Source organism: Carassius carassius, chromosome 4, assembly GCF_963082965.1.
Source record: "Carassius carassius chromosome 4, fCarCar2.1, whole genome shotgun sequence".
Lineage (NCBI taxonomy): Eukaryota > Metazoa > Chordata > Actinopteri > Cypriniformes > Cyprinidae > Carassius > Carassius carassius.
Genome location: NC_081758.1, coordinates 25,401,055 through 25,425,372, shown reverse-complemented (window position 1 = coordinate 25,425,372; position 24,318 = coordinate 25,401,055). Strand labels below are relative to the sequence as shown.

Genomic DNA, 24,318 nt, shown 5'->3' with positions numbered 1-24,318 from the left:
TATTTTCCACAGAATTATTTATTGTGAATGGATTTACCTTCTTTTTAAGTGTAGTTCCCTTTACATCTAACACCCCATAGTTGGAAAGAGTTATCGCACACAAACAACAGAAAAAATACTAGATAATACTTTCACTTGAGACTATCCTCTAGATATGGGATTAGGAATAAATAGAGGAAAGATGCAAGTTCACAAGGTATATATATATATTTCATACACAACTGCAGACATATTCTTACTAGCACCCGAAGGTGAGCGAGGAGAATGAGAGGGATTGTGAAGATTTGAGAGAAAGTGAAGCGTTACAGAGGATCAGAGGAAAGATGGGGAGTGATAGACTGGATGTGTGTGTTGTATTTAGTAATGTAGATGTCTTGCAGATAAACAACAGTGCACTTTGCAGAAGCATGTGCCTAGAAGAGTCTGTTAACCATTGCTGCTGTTAGTATGTAATTAAGACGTGTCCAGTTCTGAGTTATTAAATGTTGTATCAAGTTTACTATTACACTGAGCTGTTGCAAAGAGTTGGGCCACAATGGCACCAAGTTCCTCAGTAGTTTGTTTTGTTGACGTGTTGTTGGTTCTAATGGTGTAATTAAAATATTTCAAGCAGTAGCAGCACAACCTGTAGCATAATCCTGTATTGTCAAGTAGATTCTGGTAAACTGTAAAATCTCTATACTGTGGTAGCGTCATAGGAATCAAATCTCTTTGACAACTTTCAGTGAGATGGTATTTTCATGACTGTATGGTTATTGTTTTAAAAAAGTGACATTAAGATACATGAAACCAGATCCAAGCTCACGATTTTCCAATCATGAACCGTCATATCCTTGCAGTGATGTGCACTAAAGAGTGAGTTTCTCCTCTTAGTGAAAGAAAGCACAGAGAAATGTCAAGGATAATACATTACACATGCACATATCATCCCACCACTTACTCCGTCACTAAGCTATTTATAATTATAGTACAGTGAAATTTTATTAAATATTCCTAAGGAAAGGAAAGTTTTCAGTTTCTCAACTTTCAATGTACCACAATCTTGATGGCTCTTCTTGGCAACATTGACAAGCTAAGAAAATACATTTCTTAGATGGATAAGATTTGGATGAACAGTGCATACAGAAGAGCTCTCAACATTGAGTGAAATGTTCAGTTAAAAGGATAATTAACCCCATTTGGAGTAAGAGAAGAAAACAAAAATGTTGAACTTTGACAACTGAATCGACAAGAGTTTTGCATTTTAGAGATCTCTTTTCATGATTAACTTAATAGGAATGCCAAAAATGCAAATTTTTCTGTTATAAATAATTTAGGCATTAAATAAAGCAAATAAATATAACGAGTGCATAGCTCAGATAAAAACATTAACATAAATAAATGCAAATATTAACTAGTACAAATTGATGAATACAATTTTTTTAGAGTTCAAACATTTAATATTTTACTCTATTAAAAAAGGCTGGTGTAAAATTCATGAAATTTCAAACTAATGATGGGCATATAATTAATGATTTTGTTTTTCTTAAGAGAGTCTTTTAAATATTCTATTTTGCATTTAATTGCAAAGGTAGCAAGCTTCACATTCATGTTTTATGCAACTCAGTGCAGCTGGAATATGATCTTTAATAGCTTTTGCATCCTATGATATATTTATTTAACCGTGGATCATACATACCATTTAATTGTTCTCATATTAAGTGCATTATACTTGTTGTACATTCAGTTTAACTTTATAAGGCATTAAAACAATCCCTCAAACTTTGGTGTAAACATTAAAATGAGTTCTTTTTCAGTGATCCATTTGTGTTTGTAAATAAATACATTTGTAGTTTGTTCAGTTTTATTGGAGCTGCTCAGTACAGTGTTCATCCAACGACTCCTGTATGCATTTAGTCAGTTGTTTAGTTTAGATTAGCTTCTGCTGGTTGTTTGTGTGTTTAAGGAAGTCTGATTCAAACAAAAATTGGTCTTTTGTGGTCAACAATGTCTATCCAACCTTTTTTCACAACCTGAGACCTCAAAAAGTATTAGACAATTTTACTGAGAAACATTTTCACTGATTCCTCTATTGAGTATGTGGAATGTGATCCAAAACATTTGCTTCTGTGAATGTGTGTACTAAGATTTTCATTTGTTTGCTGTCTAACATACAACCTCTACCACATCTAGATCATGATAATCACAGCTCTATCTTACATGCAGGGAAAGACTCATCTTGCATGACCACAGTGCTGCTGCTTGCCAAAACCATGATGTTCAAATCTTGCTGCTTCTCATGGGTTTCCTGGTACCACTCCCTCATAACTTCTGTATCATGGGTTGGAATCAGTGTAACCTATCAATATGATATGTAAAGTCATAAAGTCAGACAACATCAATTTATATAAATATATATATAAAAAAAAATAATAATAATATATATATATATATATATAGGGATTATGAATCAGGCCACTGTGGGAATAATGGTACCTGCATATTATTTCCCCATTGGCTCTTTCCTTCCAGCAGAGCATCCAGAACTGCCTTACTAGGCTCCTGTGCTGATGGATCATTACCACTGACTACATAGTAGGAGGATCGGATCCGTTTAAAGAACTCAGCATCCACATTCTTGGCATTGCAGTGATTTGGTATGTAAACTAGGTCCATATACATTGGAGGACAGTTAGGTACTGATGTTCCACTGCTGGACCTAGTGCTTCCTTAACAACAATAAAAATTTCATATATATACATAAAAAAAATACAGTAATCTCTGATATTATAAGCAAAGATAAACAACTATTTAAAAGCTAAACTACAGACATATAACAATGTAATTTTTAAGACGTTATAGTACACATGTATTTTTCAAATTTTTAAACTCTGAGTATTAAATTAAAGTTACCTGAAGTACTGCTTTTCACTCCCCTCGATGCGGAGCTATTAGTAGCATTTTTGGCATCTTTATCTTCTGTAGTCTTTTTTGGAGAGGACACTTTAGTTTCTTTCATTGCACTTGTTTTTGACAAGCTCTTTGTTGCAGATGACTTAGTCTTGCTGCTGATGTTCTTTTTTAGCTTCCCTCTTTCATCTTTTTGGGATGCCTCTTCAGTCTTAAGGACCTCAGGATCCACCATGCAGACATCAGGATGTGGAGCGGCAGGAGCGGGGTCTCTGGGCATGACTGGAGGTGGGTCTGCAAGACGATAAGTGACAGTCCTATCTGTTGGTAGTGTTTCTGAGTCATCCTCAGAGTCAATATTTGCATCTGCAGTTATTGATGGGCACTCCTCTGTGCCAGGAGGAACATCTGAGTCTGTTTGAGAGGGCGCTGATTCACTTACAGAAGTTGGAGGAGTTTCCTCACACTGCTTGCTTTGCTGTTTCCCTCCAGGTGGCGGTGGTCCTCCTCCAGACCTAGCAAGTGGCTTTTCCTCCTCCAAAGGATGTTCCTCATTCATGAAGTACTCAAGAGGACTGGGGTTTATAAACGATGGAGAAAGCTCTGTCTTTGGATGTCTGTATTCACAGGAGGTCACCAAACACAAATCCACATCTGATTGTGACTCAGGTGGGCTTTGTTTTGAGGTATCTGGCCCTATGGACCCGCCATCACAAATTTTAGTAGATTCTCCATATTGACAGCTATAGGAATATGATGTGGAGCTGCTGGAAAACTTCTCTTGAGTGTCTATCTGATTGGAAGTATGATCATGTTGAGCTGGAGATGAAATTTTGGGACTGGTGGGAGATTTTGAGGCTGTGAAGGGATTTGTCCCTAAGCCAGGTTTAAGCTCTTCTGTCTTTGGAGAAAAACAAGATGGCACTATAGGAGATGAGGGTGACCTGGCCTTTGGAAGAGTCTTCTCCAGATTTAGTCTGTCCTCTATTTTATCCATACCAGTATCTTCATAATATGAGCTGGAACTAGGTTTATCTTTATCTGTTCCTTCATGTGAGGTGCTTGGTATGTCTAGAACAGGCGATGAGTCAGGAGATAAAGGAGAGTGATTGTGGGGTGACTGTTTTGGAGTAACAGACTCTGAGAAATGCCCTATAATTGAAGAAACTTCTCTTGGCTCCCCAATTTGGCAGGGTGTTGTAACTGATGGGGTGGACTGAGAGGCATCTGACGGGGAAACAGAAGCAACCTGGGTACTATCAGACTCTCTGAAAAGCACTGCCTTGTCCCCATCTTCCCCAGGTCTGTACTGTTCTCCCATGAGATTGGTTCCATCCAAGGGGATGTAATCAACTTCTGTTGGACCATTTTCAGTGGCTGTACGCTGCATTCCTCCTACAAATGGATGATCTGGTGACTGCTTGCTGAAATCCGATGCAATTGAGTGTTCTGGGGATTCTTGTCTACACTCAACTGACAATGACTGCTCAGGGGTTTGTGTTTCCCGTTGTGGCATTCTCAATTTTGCTGTTTTAGGGGAAACATCAGGGGAGATTGACATAGGTCGGGGACTGTCCTCCTTAGATGGGGAAACTTCTGCTTCTTGCATTGTGGTCGGAGTCTGAACAACAGAGACAGAGAGAGTGTCATCCACTTCTGTGGAATGTGGGGAGCCAACTTCAGCATGAAGTGATGGAGAAACATCATCTGTTGTAGGTTCTGGTAAAGAACTTGTTGCGAGTGACGCTGTTGAGGCAGAGGCAATGTGAAAAAATTTGTCCTCTGCAACAACTTCATCAACTGGAGTGCCAGATGTGGTACCCTCAGATATGGACATTTTGCTGTCCTCTTTAAATGTTGTGAAAGGATTTGTATCACAAAGGCTTTGTACTTTAGCTGGTGGCAAAGATGTAACTGAAGAGCTGTCATCAGTTGCTAACTTTTTATCATTATTGTCAGTTTGGCTTGGGGTCTTGTGGTCAACCTCAAAAGTGGTTGATAAATGTGCTTCATAACTTGGTGATTGTTTCTTTCCCATTTGTGACACAGGTACTGCTTCATCAATAGGACTAGCTTCTCTGGGAGAGTATTCCTTGTCACTTGTGATATCAACAATAATAGGACCCTGGGGCTCAGGTGTTTTGTCTGATGGTAGAATGCCAGCTTTCTCCTCCACTGGGGATTGGTAGTAAGGTGTGTGACCTGAGGACTGAGGAGATAAAGGGCCCTCTAAGGTTTTCTCATCTGGACTGTATGATTCCATTCCTTTTGACATCCCAGCTAATGTGGTTCCCAGTTCAATTGGTGAAGATACACCTGCATGAACATGGTCAACATTCACATTTTGGTCACCGGAAGGTGACCTGACAAGAGGCAAAGTTGTAGTGGAAGCACTGAACTGGTTTAAATCAAAAGAGAATTTGTCTTTTGCTAAAAACTCCTTGGCAGATTTGTCTTCCTCCAGTGAAGATGGTGGTGAAATGGTCGAAGCTGATGCATGATAGTCATGCCCCTCAGTGGCATTGCTCTTGGAGTGATCTAATTCAGGAAGGTCTTGGAGAGGTGAAATGTTCTTTCTCTCATAATCTGTAGTCATACCGTACTTAACTAAATCTTGGGAGGGAGAATCACTTTCATCATTAATTGTCTCATCACTCATTACATCTCTTGGAGTAGACATTTCATCCATAGGTGTTGGAACACTTGAGATCTCAATTGTAGATTGAGTGTGTCCAGATGTTGTGTATTCTTCTGGTGGTTCATCTCGATTTTCATCATCAGAGGCAACCTCACTTTCTGAACCCGTTGGTAGGGTTTCATCATGAATAGAAACAGCAGGAGATACTGGTTCAGAGACCTTTGATGGTGTGGTTACAACAAAACTCTGCAACTCAGTTTCTTTGTCATGTCTATATTGTGGTTCTTCTGCACCATAATCTGATCCTTTCTTGGTTTCCTGCTCTTCTTGCTCTCTGTCATCTTTTAACTTAGATATTACTCTATCTTGCTCATCCACTTCCTCTGTATCTCCCTTTTCTTCATAGTCTCCTATCTCAGATGACTCTTCCAACCCTGTTCCTTCATCTTCAAATTTTTCACTGGTACCATTGATTTTTTGATTTGGTTCAAGATCTCCTGGAGTACCAGCACATTCCTCCTCAGCTTCTGTGGTTGCTATTCCTTCATCCAGGGACTCCGCTGCTTCTGGAGACTCTTTGCAAGGAGTTATTTCTTCATGCTTAATCAACTCTCCTTGATCAGAATCATCTATTTTGGTCTGTGATAGGATTTCATCATCTTCAACAATCTCCTCTGCTTTCAGAGCCTCAAAGTCTTTAGTGAGGTCTTCTGGAGAAGACATCAGTGACCTCTCTTCCTCAACGACATCTGTTACACTGGTTTCAACAGCAGGTTCTTTACTAGTAGCACTTAAGACAGAAGGTGCTTCCATTGATTCGCCAGCATCTTTTTTGGTGGGCTTGGGTTTAGCCTTTTCTTTGGATTTTACGAGACTACCAGGGCCCTTGCCACGTGCTGCAACCATTGGTTTAGGTGCCAGTTTTTTCACCTCAGGTGTGCTAGGGGCATTCTTTTTCAAGCTACCGGCTTTCCTCAAATCTTTCTTAGGTTCTTTTTCATCTTTTTGAGTTTCTTTCTTTTCATCCTTTCTGCTCTCCTTTAATAAGGAATCTTTCTTAATGTCTCGTCTTTTAATTTCCTTCTTGACCTCCTCTTTCTTCACCTTCTCTTCTTTTTTGACATTTTCTTCTTTCTTGGGTGTGGGTTTTTCAGCCTTTTTACTAACTTCACTTTTTTCCACTGATTTCTTTGTTTCTTTCTTTATTGTTTTTGGTTTAATGTCAACTTTCTTTTTCTCTGGAGTGTCGATTTTGGGTGTTTGCTCAGTCTTGATTTTAATGTCCTTATCCCCTGTTTTCAATTTTTTTACAAGTGTTTTTTCTTTCTTCTCTGTTTTTTGTGTTGGCTCCTGAGTTTCCACAGTGTCAGTTTTACTTAAGGTTTTTAGTTTTTCAAGAGATTCTTCTTTGGACTCTTTGTGGAGATTTTTGCTTGGGGATGGTTTTGATGTGGACTTCAGGCTCTCTTTACTATCTGTCTTGTGTTTCATCTTAGCTTGTTTTAGTGATGGTGCTAAATTTGAATTAAGCTCCTTCTGTGTGATCACAGGATATTTGAGGAAGTCTAAATGTTTAAGTTTTTCTAGGCCTTCCAGAATATTATTCTGAGTGGAATTGCCTGAAAAGAGAACACGGATTATTTTTTCTGATGGGTTAGCAGGATGCCACACAATCAGTGATGAGATGGAAGACAAATATGAGATTGGAAGCTCTAATTCTTTTCCATTAGGTAACAAGATGGCGGCTTTGTCTTTATCACTACCAGTCCATTCTTTTAGGAAGTACTGCAACTCCTTGCTATTCTCAGCTGGGTTAAGAACATACATTTCAAGCTTTCCGACGCCCATTTTCTGGAAAAGTATAATTGGTTCTGCTGTATTTCCAATATTCCTATGCAGAGGTTCAGGCTTTAAAGACAGCTTGTTTAGGTACTGCAGCGTGAGAGATGCCTCCTCAGCATTTCTCCTAATCCTGTAGTTTGGCTCAAGGTTTTCTAGGTTCTGGGGCATGTTGACAAACATAACCCCAATATCAGGTGAGATCATATTCTTTGTCCAGTCACTGTTAGCTGTGGATCCCTGTGACTGTTCCTCCTCAAGTTCAGCTATTTTGCGCTGCAGCATGCTATTGATACCAGGAAGGTTGTCATCTCCAATGTGTGTAAGGAGAACAGAATCCACTCTGTCCAGATGTCGTACCAGCTTCCAAAAACATGATTTTCTATCAGATCCACCGTTAATCAGCATGTTGAAGCCGTTAACTGCAAACAGTGCTGAATCACCCCGTCCACCAGGGAAAATATAACAGCATGGTTTGGATAATTTTAGGAACCCACCTGAAGTTGGGGGTTCAAGCATATCAAATGGGGATGGGATTTCTACAGATTCTGACAGGTACTCTGTGAATTCAGAAAGACCTTCCATTTCTGGAAGGATGGTTGGGGTGTTTAGCTTCATGTGGATGAAGTCCTGCAAGTTGTGTTTATCCAGGTTTGAATTTTTCCAGTCACCATGCTCGGGACAGAAAAGAGTTAAACTGGCTTTGTTGGCTGGATGTATGGTGCTTAGAAGCTCTCCAATCTGTGAGTCAAATGAATTGAAACATTTCACTAAACATTTTACTTTTTTTGAGAATCTCTTCTCAAAAGCAGTCACAAATCTGGTAAATAAAGCAAACCGAAGCAAAATAATCACTAATAATATAATAAATAAATATTAATAAAAGCTAATAATCACTCACCTCTTGATCTGTAAAAATGTCGATGAAATTGGAGAGAGAAAAGGAGCCTGACTGGAGAATCAGCTCGCCTGTATTTTCAAAACACTGTCCTGCTAGAAGAAGCAGCTTATGGTGGGCTTTGTCTGAGACCATCAGACGTACCTGAGTGTAGACAGAAAGTTTATAAACTATTATAATCTTTATTAAACACTGACTTGATCTGAATAAATCATGGCTTGCATTTGTTGTAACAAACCAGCACAGCATGTGAAAGCTATTCTAAATTATTTAAATGCCATATCTGAAGTACTCAGCTAACAGAAGTACACTTTTTTCTATAAACTCTTCTATAAGGTTTAGTTTTACTGAATTGTATTACTTTAGCTCTGTGTATCTTTTCCTCTTTCTTCTCTGTCAGGGCCAGCATTTTCCAGTTTGTTGCCATTGACTGTTCTAAGCAGTCTGCCAGGGTCAGTGCCCGGTTGCATGAAACTCCTTAAGCTAAGAAATCCCTTAGATATAAGGTTAAGGGTACCCTTAATGAAACTTGGGTTGCAAGAAAAAACTTTAAGGGTTTCCTTAAGGAACTTAAGGCTGTTATTAAGTTTTTCCCTTTAATTATCTAAGTGTTCCCTTAAGCGTTGCTACAAAGTCCTTAGTGACCATTTCACCTTAATAAATTTAAGGGACCAAAACACCTCCCTTAAGTCAACTTAAACTCAAAATACGATGGCTGATTTAGTGTTAATTGAAGAAGAGGAAATACCAAGGCATGTTTTTAATGATCGTAATAATCCCTTGGAGACGATGAATGGTTGATGAAAGGCTGAAAAGTATTTTTATTACTATAGAGCATCACAGTCCCACCCACAGCCCGAGAGAGCTTTGGTGCCGGAAGTAAATTTACCATTCATTTCTCCCATTGACTTTCGGAAAAATCTGTATCTAAAGAGTTTTAGAGCATGTGTGAGGATAACCAGCTACGGCTGAACTCATAAGCATATAACATATCATTTTGAGTGAAAAAATTAAGAGAAAATAAAAAAAAAGTCAAAGGTACAAGACTGTATACATATTTTCATTTCGAGCGCAGGAACTACTCATCCCATAAACCACCGCGCCTCACTGAATTCGACTGAAACCGGAACCGCAAAAGAGCCTTTTGAGCGACTTCCAAATCTTATGACGGCCCTCCGTGCGAACTTTTTCCTCCAGTGAATTTGATTTTATATAGTGAATGTGCAGTAATAGCAGTTCTTTCAGTATTAATCTTTTAAATAGTGTTTTATGTAGGTATTGTGTATTGATTTTTATATTTATCATCGTGTATTTTATATATTGTGTGCGTGTGTGAAAGTGGTTAACAATAATATCAGCAACATGTTGCAGAGCTTTGTACCTGACTGCAATCACCGCTCAGTCCTCAACACATGTCGTTGCCATTACACAAATGTTCAGTAAATGGATAAAAAGGTATGCCTAGGCTAAATATTGTTTTGACAGTGGCATTATAAAATGCTTGATATGACTCATACCATATGAAGGCTACAGTAGCCTAGCTAAAGTGGACGATAATGCTAACTAAAGTTACCAACCTCCCTGCAAAACTCTCATGGCAGCCAAGGAGATCATGATTGCACTGATAAGTCTACCGTACAAAAACGCAACACATGTTTTTATTTTATTTTTTTATTAATGATCTTCAGTCTTCACGGACCTTTGCGGGGTTTAACCAGACGGTTACACGAGCTCCACCAATCAGATGCATCACTGTGGGATTGTTCAGGATTGTGCGTAATGAAGTACTTAGCCAAGACATCGCGAATAAAAGGCATTTATATCAAAACAAGGTTAGTGCCCCATGATCCTTTTGCATTTATATGAGCATATACTATCGCTTAGTACAGCCGTAGCTGGTTTTAAGTCTACCATGTATGATTACGTTTTTATGGCTTATACCCCAGATGTCAATGCAGAAATTGTATTGAATTTTTACTTCCGGCACCGGCTGTGGGCGGGACTGTGATGCTCTATAACCACTTACGAAAACAATAATTGCCTTTTCGTCCTCTGTCCAGTTTGGTTTACGTTTTTTTGTTTTCTGTTATGTTTGTACTCTCCATAGCAAAAATATATTAATACAAGTGTGATTTTAGCAAGGGTTTGGCTTTGTGGTTCGTTATGTTCGGTTTACCTTTAGAGGTAGTAACTATAGCAACCGCAGCGATCTTTGCAGTATATTGTCAGATACTACTGTGAAATGCTTAGTATAAACACTTAGGTAAGGGTGACAGTTAAGAGGTTTCTTGCAACGCTCTTAATGAAATCCCTTAACTCAGGGATTTTTTCTCCCTCAGGGAAACCCTCACTTAAGGATTTTCATGCAACCGGGCACAGACCTGCAGTGCTCTCCCATATTATTAATGCAGAGTCAAACTGCAGTCACAGTTTGCAAGCAAAGCTTGTGTGTTTGAGCGTGTTGTGCATTCGTGAGTTTGTCTGCAACTTTGACACACCCAATACATACTTTTTGAACTCTTTGAAATACTGGCATATTAGTGAATTAAAATATTTAACAGGTTTTATCTTTGTAGATATATAATTGTTTTTTTTAATATAAGGCCAATCAACATATGTTCTCTTCATACAGTTTCCAACATTATAACCATGATGTTCTTGTCTAGGATACTAGCTGTTCTGCATTTATTCTTATCCCCAATAAGGTATTTGTTTCTATGACAAGCAGACACCTAAAACAGTTTTAAAATATGTTTTAGCAGCAGACATTGAGATATATTTATAAAAATATAAAGAGACACAAAGAGGGTGTTTACCTCAGTGCTAACAGCTTCATCTGAAGGGTTGATGAGCACTACTGTCTCCAAAACATTACTTTTGTGATGCAGACTCTTTTGTCCTGCAAATAAAATGGCATGTTACTTACAACTTTTTTGAGATGTGTTTATGCCATGAAATTTAAAATCAACTTATTTTCCCCTTAAAATTATACATTTTCTCAATTTAAACATTTGATATGTCATCTATGTTGTATTCTGAATAAAGTATTGAAATTTGAAACTTCCAGTTTTTTCCGGTTTTTAGTATATGACAAAATACTATCAATACAATCCCCCTGCCCAAATGGCTCACAATTAATTCAACCTTCCGAACTCTGTCTTTGTGAATTGATCCTATTATAAATTCATCAAGCTGTCCAGAAGCAGTGAGCCTGTAAGCTTGCAGGAATCAGTCTGTCACTGTCAGCACTAGAGTGTTGGCTATTACTGCAGAGGTGAGTGAGCCCCTTCTGTAACATCAGCCTCATCACCCATTCAACAATTGTTGTTCATTGCCTCATAATCCCCCCTCTGAGGTTGTTTATAAAGGTTCAGTGCCAGGGCACTCCAAAAGTGCTGAAAATTACACAAGAGGACACACACAATTTTTCCATTTGCACTTAACAGTGCACAAACTTTTACATGACTGGTCACACCACAGCCAACATTTTTTGTAAAAAAGCTACATGCTTTGGTGCACCAAGGAATTTACAATGCAGATATTGGGTCTCATTCACTAAAGTGTGTTAACCTGCATGCAAACACACTCACACAGATTGCATGATTCATAAATAAGTTTGAACTATAAACTTCCTAAACTCACTGTTCTGGATTTGGTAGGATGTATTATGGTATTACTAACTGCAGGCACATGCTCCCTTAATTTAGAATAGTCCAGATACACTGACGTTGAGAAGAAATGTATATGCATTTGGAAACTTTGCATAAGAGCCTTTTCTGTGTTGGTAAAAACTATGCAGTTAGTGAATGTGACCCAATGTCTTACCTAAACCTCAGAGGGGTCTACAAAAAATATATTTATTTTCCTCTCATCAACCTGTTTGATATATCTGTAGGTTCTGTGTGGGTATTAAGGACTGTTCTCATTTGGACGTAGTATGTTTGTAGGAGTCTGTATGTGTGTGTGTGCATAAATCCAGGTGGCTCTCTCGAGCAGTGTAAGTAATTACAGTGTGTTTCCCACCTGCAGAGTTATCATTAACGCTCTGAATTGATTCCTTTCCATATTCCCTCATCATTATTTCCCCAGCATTTCTTTATTTTTCTTAAAGCTCTCCACAAAATATATCTGTATACAGACAAAACATTTTAAAGATTACATAGACTGACTCAGTCAGCTCATGTTTAGTAGTATTTCAGAGAAATAATGTGGACAGACGAGGGCAACAACAATTAAATGTGTGAGGCTTTTCCCAAGGGAAATTAATTAGTGTAAAAAAGTGTTTCATATTACATTTTACATGCATCTGCTCCCAAAAAAAAAGTGATTTTAAAGTAGGTATGCAGCATATCTGAGACTCCACATCCCAATACATGCCAATCTCTTTTTGATCATTAGCAGTGGGATCTAGAGTTCCTTTGGGAGTATCTGCTTTATCGCGGTCCGTATGAAGATGGGAGGGAGGAGCTATGGGATGGAAGAATGAATTAAACAAGGGAAATACAATGCATCTGACTTGGCTGAAATTGACATCTGCATAGCAAGTGGAGCATACTTGATGTACTTCTTCTCTACAGGGGTGTTTTGAGGTGTTGCAGTCATTTCACTACAGTACTCTCTGCTCTAGTTTAGCTGCAGATATTCTTCAGAACATAGAAATCTGTGTATTGGTAATGAATTAATCTCTTTTAACCTAATTTATTTTCTCTTTACTCCTCTAAATCCGGGCAGGTCTCCTAAAATGGCTGAGGTGGCAGTAACCTGTCATGAATGCTATTCCAACTGCACAGCACACACCCAGACTCACGCAAGCAGAAAAGATTACAGGGCCAGCCTCACACCAGGGGGGAAGTCCATTTATGTGACAAAAACAGCTACTGTCAGGAACTCCAAAGAGATGAAGATACATTTTTTTATTAGAATCAGTGATGCGAACTACAGTTCAAACAAATTGCATCACGGTCAATAGTTTTCCTCTGCCCTTGGATAATGTAGGTGCTGCCACCAACTATTATTCACATGGATGAGTAAAATGGAGCTTTTAGGATGAAATGATTCCCCACCATACCTTGATTTTCCAAACCTGACATTGAAATGCCCCCCCCCCCCCACACTGTTGTTTTGGACCCATTTTATAGGCTAATACAGTTTAAACATTTTTTTTAAATATTTCCTTTTGTGTTCAGCAGTAAAAAGAATGGCATACAGGTATGGAACAATATCAGTGTGTGTAAATGTTTTAATTTAAATTCCTTTTTTTATTTACCGGTAATTTATCCCTCTCACAATGATGTGTAGTATTTAAGATACATGCAATTAAAATACGTATTTCAAATACAAAATACTATTTAGAATTTTAAAGCCTTTGTAAAAAAAAAAAAAATCAAATGTATTTTAATTTTTTTTTGTATTTAAATAAATTTAAGATTAATATTTTTGTTTTTTCAAAATACATAAAGTACTTTGTGCCAGTCAAACTCTTTATCGGGGTGCTGATTTTGTGCATCAGCTAGTTCAGACACAACTCAACATTCATGCATGTGAGCTGCAGCTGTACAACTCCATGCAGCAGTGGGTGAGCGACTTTTCTGGAATAAAGTGTTTTCACGACACATCGTCAATCCAGAAGTTAGCCATACAGTATTAGTGCCATTGAACTGAACAGATCTCCCAAATTTTGCAGATTATTGCTGCTGAAAATGTTCAGTTATTGTCTGGAAAAAAGAAATGGGGTACTAAACTGCCAAAATTGATAACAAATCAAGCAGAAAAGTGCAAAAAACAAACAAACAAAAAACTGTCTGAGTAAGGATGTGACAGTGAATGTCATAACATTTTGATATTTGGTAACTCATACTCGAAATTTGTGCCAATCAGTATTGATAGTTAATCGGTTGTTGTTGTTTTTATCAACTAGCTTGTCAAATGTGTTTAAAAGCATTACTGCATGTTAGGGCTGGGGATTGTGACAAATTGTGGTAATGATATAAAGTGTGAATAGTTCAATCAAGTTCATAGAAAGCCTATATGGATAAGTAAATATATCTGTTAAACTTTTAGTGGGAAAACAGAAGAGTGGAAAAAGAAGCATGGATGAATGGTTAATAATAGTGATAGAGTGTGATGTGCTCGGTGCAATGGCACTTATTATATGCATTATACTTAATGGTAAACAATCAACATATAAATCAAAGACATTTTCCCTAATTCCCCCTCCCCAAAACAAAATCCTCTTTGGACAGTCCAGTCGGAAGAAGATTCCCCCATGAGCAGCTCGCGAAAAGTTCCTGTCTTAAGCATTTACGAACCGCCACCAGCGTTTTGACCCTTCTTGTCTGCTGTACCCTCGACAGATCCAACACGGAAGATGCCACAAGCAAGAAACTTCACAGCACGAACAAAGACACAAAGTGACAAATATACAGATAGAAAGTAAATAAAAGATGTTATAATTAAACCTATTATGGTGTGTGTGTGTGTGTGTGTGTATGTGTGTGTGTGTGTGTGTGTGTGTGTGTGTGTGTGTGTGTGTGTGTGTGTGTGTGTGTGTGTGTGTGTGTATGTGTGTGTGTGTGTGATAACTGAAGTGGTGATCGTGGGAATATGTGAAGATTAAAGTCAGTGTATGAATTTATGCGAACATAACAGTAGCACAAACCCAAGTGTGAACTCGACTGTAAATATATGAGTGACGATGTATATAAAAGTCTTTTCTCACAAGATATGTAACATAACCACAAACTTACAGCTTTTAGTAAGCTAAAGCAGTCATATTTGATTTGATTTGATTTGTCAGCTACAATCTGGGCTGCATGCTTCCATTCCAGTTTGATAGTGGGGGCAGATGTGTCAGCCACAGTATTGTTTAACTTACACTAGTTTTGTGTTGCCACACTTACCCAAACCAGTCCTGCACCCCTCTTGTCCTGATCTTAACTCTCACTGTCTCTGATACTAATACAGACTAAACCCCCTTTGGGAAGGCAGCCTCATCTAATGACACTCAACACAACACACACACAAAGAATCCACACAAACACAATGCCATGAACACGAACTTAACTTTCTACCTCACTTTGTCTCTCTCCAACTCTGTCCTGTCCTTTCGATGCCAAAATAGGACTTTGAAAAGGGCATAGCAGAGCCCTTTCGAAAACACATATGAATAGTTAGAAATATCAATACCACTTAGGGAGAGACAGAGTATGGTTGTAACAGTTTTTGTTTCTGCATCTGTAACTCGCTGAATTTTTGAGTTTGTTTACTACAAAAGGCACAGATACAAACCTATTCAAGAATATCAAAGCCCTTATAAGTTGATGTCAAATATATGATGTGCTTTTGTTACAATCTTGTAAAACATTCTGGGGTAAGTTGTAACAATTAGACAAAAAAGCAAAGAAAAAAACAAAAAAACACCATGAGGTATGCTTTAAAAACAGGCTTACTGAAACTAAAAGAGCAATACAAAACAATGTCTCACTTTCAATGACTGACCACAGTTCAGTGGTCAGTTCATGTGGAAGTCGTGGCCTAATGGTTAGAGAGTCGGACTCCCAATCGAAAGGTTGTGAGTTCGAGTCCCGGGCCGGCAGGAATTGTGGGTGGGGGGAGTGCATGTACAGTTCTCTCTCCCCCTTTAATACCACGACTTAGGTGCCCTTGAGCAAGGCATCGAACCCCCAACTGCTCCCCGGGCGCCGCAGCATAAATGGCTGCCCACTGCTCCGGGTGTGTGCTCACAGTGTGTGTGTGTGTTCACTGCTCTGTGTGTGTGCATTTCGGATGGGTTAAATGCATTCTGAGTATGGGTCACCATACTTGGCTGAATGTCACTTCAGTTCAGTGTGTGTGTGTGTGTTTGTGTGTGTGTGTGTGTAAATCAGACTAATTGAACAAACGTCCTTAACGGCATTTATGCATAATGAACACTCAACTCCAGTGTACCTAGGTAAAGAACATAGATATAACAAGGATATATCAATGTTTTAAACCCAGGAGTGCAGGCTTGTTGGCTCCAGAGAATATAGGGCACATTTTACCCACACTTCCTTTGGATTTGAACTGCCAAATGGCTCACTTATATACAACATGAAAGTTCTCAGTTGCATGTAAGGGATGCTAAGATGTGTCACAACTAACCCCACCCCTGTCATCCAATGTTTTGCTGTATTCGCATATTGGTTTGAAATTAGTAGTTTAAAAATGCATCACATTTTGCCTGATAATCTAAAATGTATTCTAATGTAAGTTAAATGGTTGTATCTGCAACCAGGGCCGCTGCTGGCCAAATGGGTGCCCTAAGCAGGATTGTATTGTTGTGCCCCCCTTCCTCAAATATGATGATGAAAAAAACACCTACTATAGGGGTGAAAAAATAACTTTAATCAAATAAAAAACTAAATGAATAAATTGTATTTTTTTTTTCAAATTACAATTGTAGCTCTCGACATTTACCTGTGGCTATAACTTTATTATTACTCTAATTTATTTTATAATCTCAAGCATTAAGAAATCATGCAAAAGGAAATTAAGCAGTTTTACTATGATAAAACCATGGTTTTTTTTTGTAAGGGTTGTGATATGCATGTTTTTTGTTGAAGAAATTATAAAGGCTGTGTCATCTATAGCAAAAAGGTGGCCAAAAATGAAAGATTAAGTGCATATTTGAATGAAATGTTTGGTCAGTAGCCTAAACAAGGATCTGATTGTCCTGTAAGTGTAACAGAAGCAATTACATGGCATCTGGCTCCCTTTGCAGGCATTTGTAATAACGTACATAAATTGTTTATTTTGTATTTGCCTACATTATGTATTTTAACAGTTTTATTATTAACCAATCATTATTGCCTCATTGTTTTTTTATATAATGCATTTTAAGTCATTTTAAAGGCTATTGATGGCTTAGCTCTTTTTTATAGCAACAACAACATCAAAAAAATATTACAGTATATTAATATTTTATTTTTATTTTAAAAAATATTATATACTTTGTAAATTATTATTTGAAGTAACAAAACCATGGTTAATTTGCAGTTACCATGGCAACAAGAACTATGGTTTGCGGTGTTATTGTTAAAACCATGGGTAATTTTCTTAAAAGAAAAAAAAAAAAAAAAAACCCTCACAGGAATGTGCCTGAAAGTGAAAAATGGGGCTATTTTTTTACCTAAATGATTTATAATTTATTTTAATATATATTAAAAATGTATAAGGTGTGCATTGTAGCTGACACCTAAATGAACACATTACAATTGTTTTATGACTGCAAGTCTTTCTCCTCAAATGCTATTGAGTTTCAAATTTGCGTTTGAGCCCATGTGAAAAAGTAGCATAATTTACATATGATTTACAGTTTGTTTGAATAAATATCCAACATTCAATTCAATTGTGCAATATAGCTGACACCTAGATGAACAATTACAGTTGTTTTTATGACTCAAGTCATTCTCCTCAAATGCTACTGACGTTAGAAAAGTGTATAACAATATCACATGTAACTTTAGAGACGGTCCCTAAATTTGAGACTCTGGAACATCTAACGTCAAGCCAACTTTTTTTTTTTTTGTATTATTGTTTTACTTTCTTTAGTTTTCTTTTCTCTGCGCCGGATCGCTGATGTCCTTTACCCGGACATAGATGTTCATCCATCAATTATGAACATTCAGCCGAAAACATGAGGTCCAAGCGGTCGCGAGCGCGGATGGGAGAATGGCGGAAGGTTTTTTTTTTTTTTTTTTTTTTGAGCAACTGGGATGGTGCCCCCTCTGGGAGTTGGTGCCCTACGCAGACTGCGTACTCTGCGTGTAGGGAGCGACGGCACTGTCTGCAACAGTTTATGTACTAAACAAAATATAGATTTGGTCATTTGCTCTTATAATATCTGCATGTACCTATTTAGAACCTTGACAATCATTCATATAGGATCTGGGAGGAAGTGGGTAAATAATGAAATGTTCATAGGACTCCTAGTTTATCCCTAATCAACAGTGAACTGACTTTAACTGATAAACTGACTGTTTTATATTGTCCTCTTGCATTATCAGCACACATTTTTACTGTTTTAACACTGTAAAGCTGCTTTGACACAATCTGTCTTGTATAAAGCGCTATATAAAGAAAGGTGACTTGACTTGACTTACTGGTAGAATTGTTGTTGTTACAACTCTCCCAAAGTTACAACCATACCCGGTCTCCCCCATCACAGTTCCTCTTAAAAACATTAACTCCCATAGTCTCATTAACAAAAACACAACACTGACACTAAAAACTACCACAGAATCCTCTTTGACCAAATGGCATGTTGCACAAAAAGCTTCATTCAATACATACCTGTAGTACTCTATTCTAATCATGACATAAACTGCTCTTTAACTGTTATCTATATTAATTATAGCTAGTGTTCTTTTACTCACAATATGTTTAGAATTGCATGGTTGCTGTCTATAAACCATGGCTGTGAATTAAATTTGATAAAAGCATCTCCCAAAGGCCTCAAATATAGAAATAGAAGTAGAATCAAAACTATTAAAGTTACCTTTATTTAATGACAAAATATTTGGATGAACTATTCCTTTAGATTGTCAAGTTGTTGAAGGAAACCGTTTTAAACAAAGTAGTACCATACTTTATATTATGATATAATAATGTATAACATAGCCAGTATATATTAATATATACTGTATATACAGTATATAATAATATATAATAAATATTGTTCATATTAATAATACTGCATAATTCCAGATGAAAAGACTGCATTGGAATATACAGTAGACCGTGCAGTCATTTGTTAAGTGCTTATTGATTACATTACAGAAGCAGATTCATTATTATTGATTACATACTGCACTGTCTAATGCTGTGCGAATCTGCTGGACTATGATATCTGATCTCATTTTGAACCTCCAGGCAAAATTTAAGCCTTAGTCTCGACTCAAAGCAATGGAAAAGTCAAAGTTCAGCTACCATATGTTTATCCTCAAAAGGCCCTGAAGTACTTCAGAAGCAAAGGGATCCTCCATGTTCCTTTTATCTCCTGAGCCTCACAGACACATATTACTTCCCTCATAATTCTTCCTCAAGCATCCTTTCAAGTGCTTTCTCATCTTTTTTATTTTATTTTTTATTGTAATCTCTTTTCAGAGTTTGGCACTGTGACTCATCTTCTGTTAGCGATTCTGATGGGGATTCTGAGCATTTCAAAGGCATTGGGATGGTGTTTTGTATAAAGGAGTTAATCAAAAATAGATGATTTTCTGTTTGTGGCTTTTTTTTTTTTTTGTCTGTCCTTTATCCATGTGAATTATGTGAATAACCATGTTCTTGCATTCTTATTTCTCAAAAAAATTGCACACTCCAATATTTTTTCTTAGTTTGATCTTAATGTTTCTCATTTGTGCACTGCTTTGAATAGAAACATCTACTAAATAAATAAATGTAAATATATGTGTGTATGTGAGTCTCCCTGTATACTCTTCACAGGCTGTTAAATGATTTATATTTTGCCCCGCACCCTGCTAACTAGTAATAACCCAAACCTCTCCCTGGCCCCATTTATCTGTCTAACCCTCCAAGAAAAAACCTGTAGGACAGTTCAACAGATAAATATCCTGCAACCCTATTATATTTAATAAACTATTAAAGACTAAATTAAATGAAAATCCTTTGAAAGTAACAAGAAAAGTTATACAATTTTAATTGCTGTAAAAAAAGGATGGGAGGCTGGATTAAAGCAATTATCAATAAATCCACTAGGTATTTGTCTATGGTGGACAGTTTATGGCTTTGCACTTAGAAGGCTTAGTGGTCAAAGTGGCACAATGCAAATTCCTCTGTTAATTTTCTAAAAAGCTTTGTATAAAGCCACCCATCGAGCAATTAATCTGATTATGGAAATGAACCAACACATACATGTGTCATATTTATCCTAAAGGGGGGATTAGCAGCCAATGATATATTCATGTTTTGTCCTCCTCCAACAGCCACTCAGATGAGTAAATAAGAACTCCAGACTTAATTTCAAAGATCTCATCAAAGTAATGAGCTTTGCTGCCTAATGGATATACCGGAAGACTCCCAAGTGCTTCTTGTACTAACATATATAATCAAGGAGACAGTCATGGTGAGTGTAAGTTATTGTGCTATTAAGCTACAGTGCTGTTTGTGTGTATGTGTGTGTGTGTGTGTGTGTGTGTGTGTGTGTGTGTGTGCGTGTGTGTGTTCAAGCACAGATTACATTTCAATCATTAAAGGTCAGTGTTGGCTCATCATTTGCTTACTTTAGCAGACTGAGTGTCTCTCTGGAAGATATTTCCATTATGGTTAAACTCCCACAATTTCCTGCTGTTTTGTGAAAAAATTATATTTTATTCTACTGTACAGGTCTGACTGCATTTGAAACCCTATGTGTGAAGCCTTGAGTTCAAAAGGAGACAAACTCATTGTCATTCATTTTTCAGCTAATTATCTTATATATAGCTTTTTATCCCTTGCAGCAATTCAGCACGAGAGAGGAAAAAGGAGAAAATAGAGGAAACAAAAGATCCAGAGGCAGACAGACAGAGCGAGATTGCAGGGAGTGGACACCAGGGACAGGGTTTGATCCAGACAGAGCTTCAGGCAGACCGTCTATCCCACCTCTTATCTCCATCAAAATAATGAATCAAGAACTCACAAAAAAATCATAATGTAATAGCAAATATGAGCTGACTTTAGACAAAGAAGAGGGTTAAAGATTAAAAGAAATAAGAAACTACATTTCTGAACACTGGTTATCTCACCATTGTTTACATGCTAATTAGCTGATAAGACTCACTACACATTTACTTAACAGCTGAAGCATGACATTACATAACAAAACATTTTGCTGTTGTGATAGGGATGGTCAGAAGAGTCACAGAGCAAACCATGATGACAGGTGTAATGCAGACAGATTCAGGCACCAAACCGCTGAAGTGATTGTCACATCTTTCATCCCCATGCTGATTTAGGTGGCACTGAAATGATGTCACTTGGACTTTTCCTGTCTAAATTTATAGACAGTAGATTTTTTAAGCAGATTTTCAAACTGCTTTTTAAGATGTTTTAATGACCTTGTAACAAATGAGAAATTTTGCTACATCATGGTAATGCAAATTTTTATATTGGGAAAATAAACAGTACAAAATTACTCTTTAATGTACCACTATTGAACTTTGGGCTTGCTGGTGTTTTAAATATTTAATATTAGGTTATCATAAATTGCTATGTAAGAGTTTTGAGCTAGCTAAGGGATAAGAAGTGAGCAGATCATGTTCAGCCTACCTCTCACGTCGGCTGAAAACCTGGCAGAGTGTCGTGAAACAAAAAGCTTCAACTCCTGGTCTAGGTTACAATCAATCAGGTTTGTGTCCCATGAACGAATTCCTGCAAATCAGAGGGCAAAGTGTGAAAACACAAAATATGTTGCACTTTTTACAGATCATCGCTAGGGAGAGATCTGAAACTCAATTGGGCATGTTGAAATAACATAATTTACTGTACTATGGATTAGTCTAAAAGGGAAGGTATTCAAAAAATCAAATTGAGGTTTAGATCTTTCCTATATATTGAATTGAAGCCCAGTATCATCACTAAGTTCACAACTAAATGCCATGCTCTGCTGGTTCACACACAAAAGTCAATCAATGTATGGAAATATCTATGAAATGTTCTGAGACCAGACATCTGTGCTAATTCTCTTTTTGATCAATGGTTAGCCAGAAGAGAAATTGTGTGCTGAAGAGAACATTTCTTGAGATCAGAATGAAGTGCTATGCTACAGTATCTGCCTCTGAATGGTAAATGTTAAGAAGGTTGTTCACATTGCTCATGACAAACAGCTTTTGTTTTTATGATAGCATAGTTAGCTCCCACGAAAGAATATTACCCCTATATTTCCTTTACACCCACAACTGCCTTCAAGACAAGTATTACAACAGAGACTTTATAGCTTCCCTTTTAAAGTGCTGCTTTGCTATTTTCACCTCCATTTTTGGCTTTGTTAATTGGTTGTTTAGAATTCAGAAAATTGCCCAATCTCATTTACTTATAAAGTTCTACACGATTCAATTTAGTAGCCTATTGCTTATCACAATAAACAGCAGTGAAGCTTCCAGTAAGGTGAACCTGGTAACAAGCAATTCTGAACATCTGTACATTGTTCAGTATGGAAGCAGAGACATCATCAAAGTGAGATGAGAAGCAGATGAAAGGAGTCATAAAGTCTTATTCTTGCGCATTGTCACACTCGAAAGGGATTATGATTCCCTGATAATCCACAAAAGTAACTATCACTATCTGATTCATTCAACTCGATCTTCTGAGTCGGATCTTTTTTAATGAATCAGTTGAACCAAATCGCTCTGAATGATTCACCGGAGTGAATCGTGAACTCATTGAACCGAGCTATCTAGTGCTAGTCAACCTGATTGGGGTTCAAATTTAATATCCAAATCCCAGAAATGTTAAATCTTATGCCTACTGGAAATACGTTTGACAGTTTTATCAACACATAGCCTACACAAAAGGTTTAACTAATAGGGCTTCATTGCAACTAGCTCAACGGACACACATGTTACTAGTAATAAAAACACAATATGAGCCTATAGCTACATATTGCTTTACTGTAACATTTGGATGCAGGACCAAGTGAAGACGTAGCCTAATTACGTCTAAACGTTTTTTTTTACGTCTAGACTTGAATCTGTTTTTTAAATGAGCTGTTGAAAAGAACCGGTTAGCGGAAACGACTCGAACGTCCCATCACTAAACTGAAACACCCTTTTTATCAGGAACACGGGGCCTTCTGACTTTCCGTAGGGACTGCAGTGCGGACCGAGCCACGCCCACAAGCCGGTGTCGGACCAGAAAGGAGTGAGCAGAATGTAAGAGGATGGAAATAAATCAGGATGAGCAGCAACAATGTCTCTCGGTCTGGTGAAGTGCCATACAACGCAACTGTTGCTAGCTATACAATACAGCTAGCTATTTCATATGATTTATTAACTCGATTAAACTGAATGAATTATTTACTGAAATTGTTATTTAGGGTGATTCCTACATGAATCGCAAAAACAAGACAGGAATATAGGCTAGTGAGAAAAACACGAGCTTGGGAAACAAAGAAACTTCAAATCCACGCAGACCCAAGGTGATTGTGCTGGTGCACATCCTGACTGCAGAGCGGATCGATGCTCCATAACGACCCTCCAACCCGCAAAACGAGCGATGAGCCTCACTGATCGACGCACTATAAATATGCGTGCTGAATCATCCTAGCCCACAACACAAGTAAGACAGTTCGTCTGGCCAAAAACAACAACTGGATCATCGGGCAGAGCAGCACGCCCTGCGAAAACAGTGATGGTGCTGATGGTGGTGGTGCTGATGGTGTCTTTGGGAAGCGGGGTGGCGCGATATAACCGCTTTGATGACACTCGCCAGCTACTAACAGGGAGGGGTTGCGCTACAGTTTCCATCTATTCACACCACAAAGAAATCCAATAACATGATGCATGGAAAGTTTCTTGCAGTCAGCAGAATTTTGTGGCTAGATTCCTCCATTCAAATCACCTTTTCAACCCAAAAGTGAGTTCAAGGTTAGATTATTTAACTTGAAAAGGCAACTGCAGAAGGCATACGCATCCAGAAATCATTTAAAATAGATTAATGGGGTAAATGGCACTAAAGCATTGCACGTTATTCGTGTCAGCTGCGCTACCTTTCTCAATGTCCGCAATGGCACACTTCAGATGCTCGTCTTTGACCAGCTCCCCAATGACCACCAGCAGGTAATATTTGCTCTCGTCGAAGTGATGTGTGGAGGCCGTGGGTGATGCCATGTTCTTGCTGCTACTGACACCTCCGAAGGGTGCTGGAGTTTCTACAGGACCAACTAGCGTCGCCATTCTCTCAGACACTCACTCACTCACTCACTCACACACACTCGCACACTCTGTCTGTCTGAAGTGAGCTGCTGTCTGAAGCCGTGCAGCGGGCGCAGAAGGAGTGGCCCAGGCTTTTATATCCTCAG

The 24,318-nt window shown here is 38.0% G+C and overlaps 1 protein-coding gene across 1 annotated transcript; it reads right to left on the bottom strand.

The window, feature by feature from the left end:
* Positions 1-24,318, bottom strand: LOC132139604 (microtubule-associated protein 1B-like). The gene is made up of 7 exons (XM_059548076.1): positions 24,007-24,318; positions 21,570-21,671; positions 11,081-11,163; positions 8,268-8,408; positions 2,893-8,107; positions 2,476-2,708; positions 1-2,338 (listed from the first exon to the last, which is right to left on the bottom strand). Exons 1-7 carry the CDS (start codon positions 24,191-24,193, stop codon positions 2,183-2,185), a joined length of 6,117 nt encoding a protein of 2,038 aa, XP_059404059.1. The 5' UTR covers positions 24,194-24,318; the 3' UTR covers positions 1-2,182.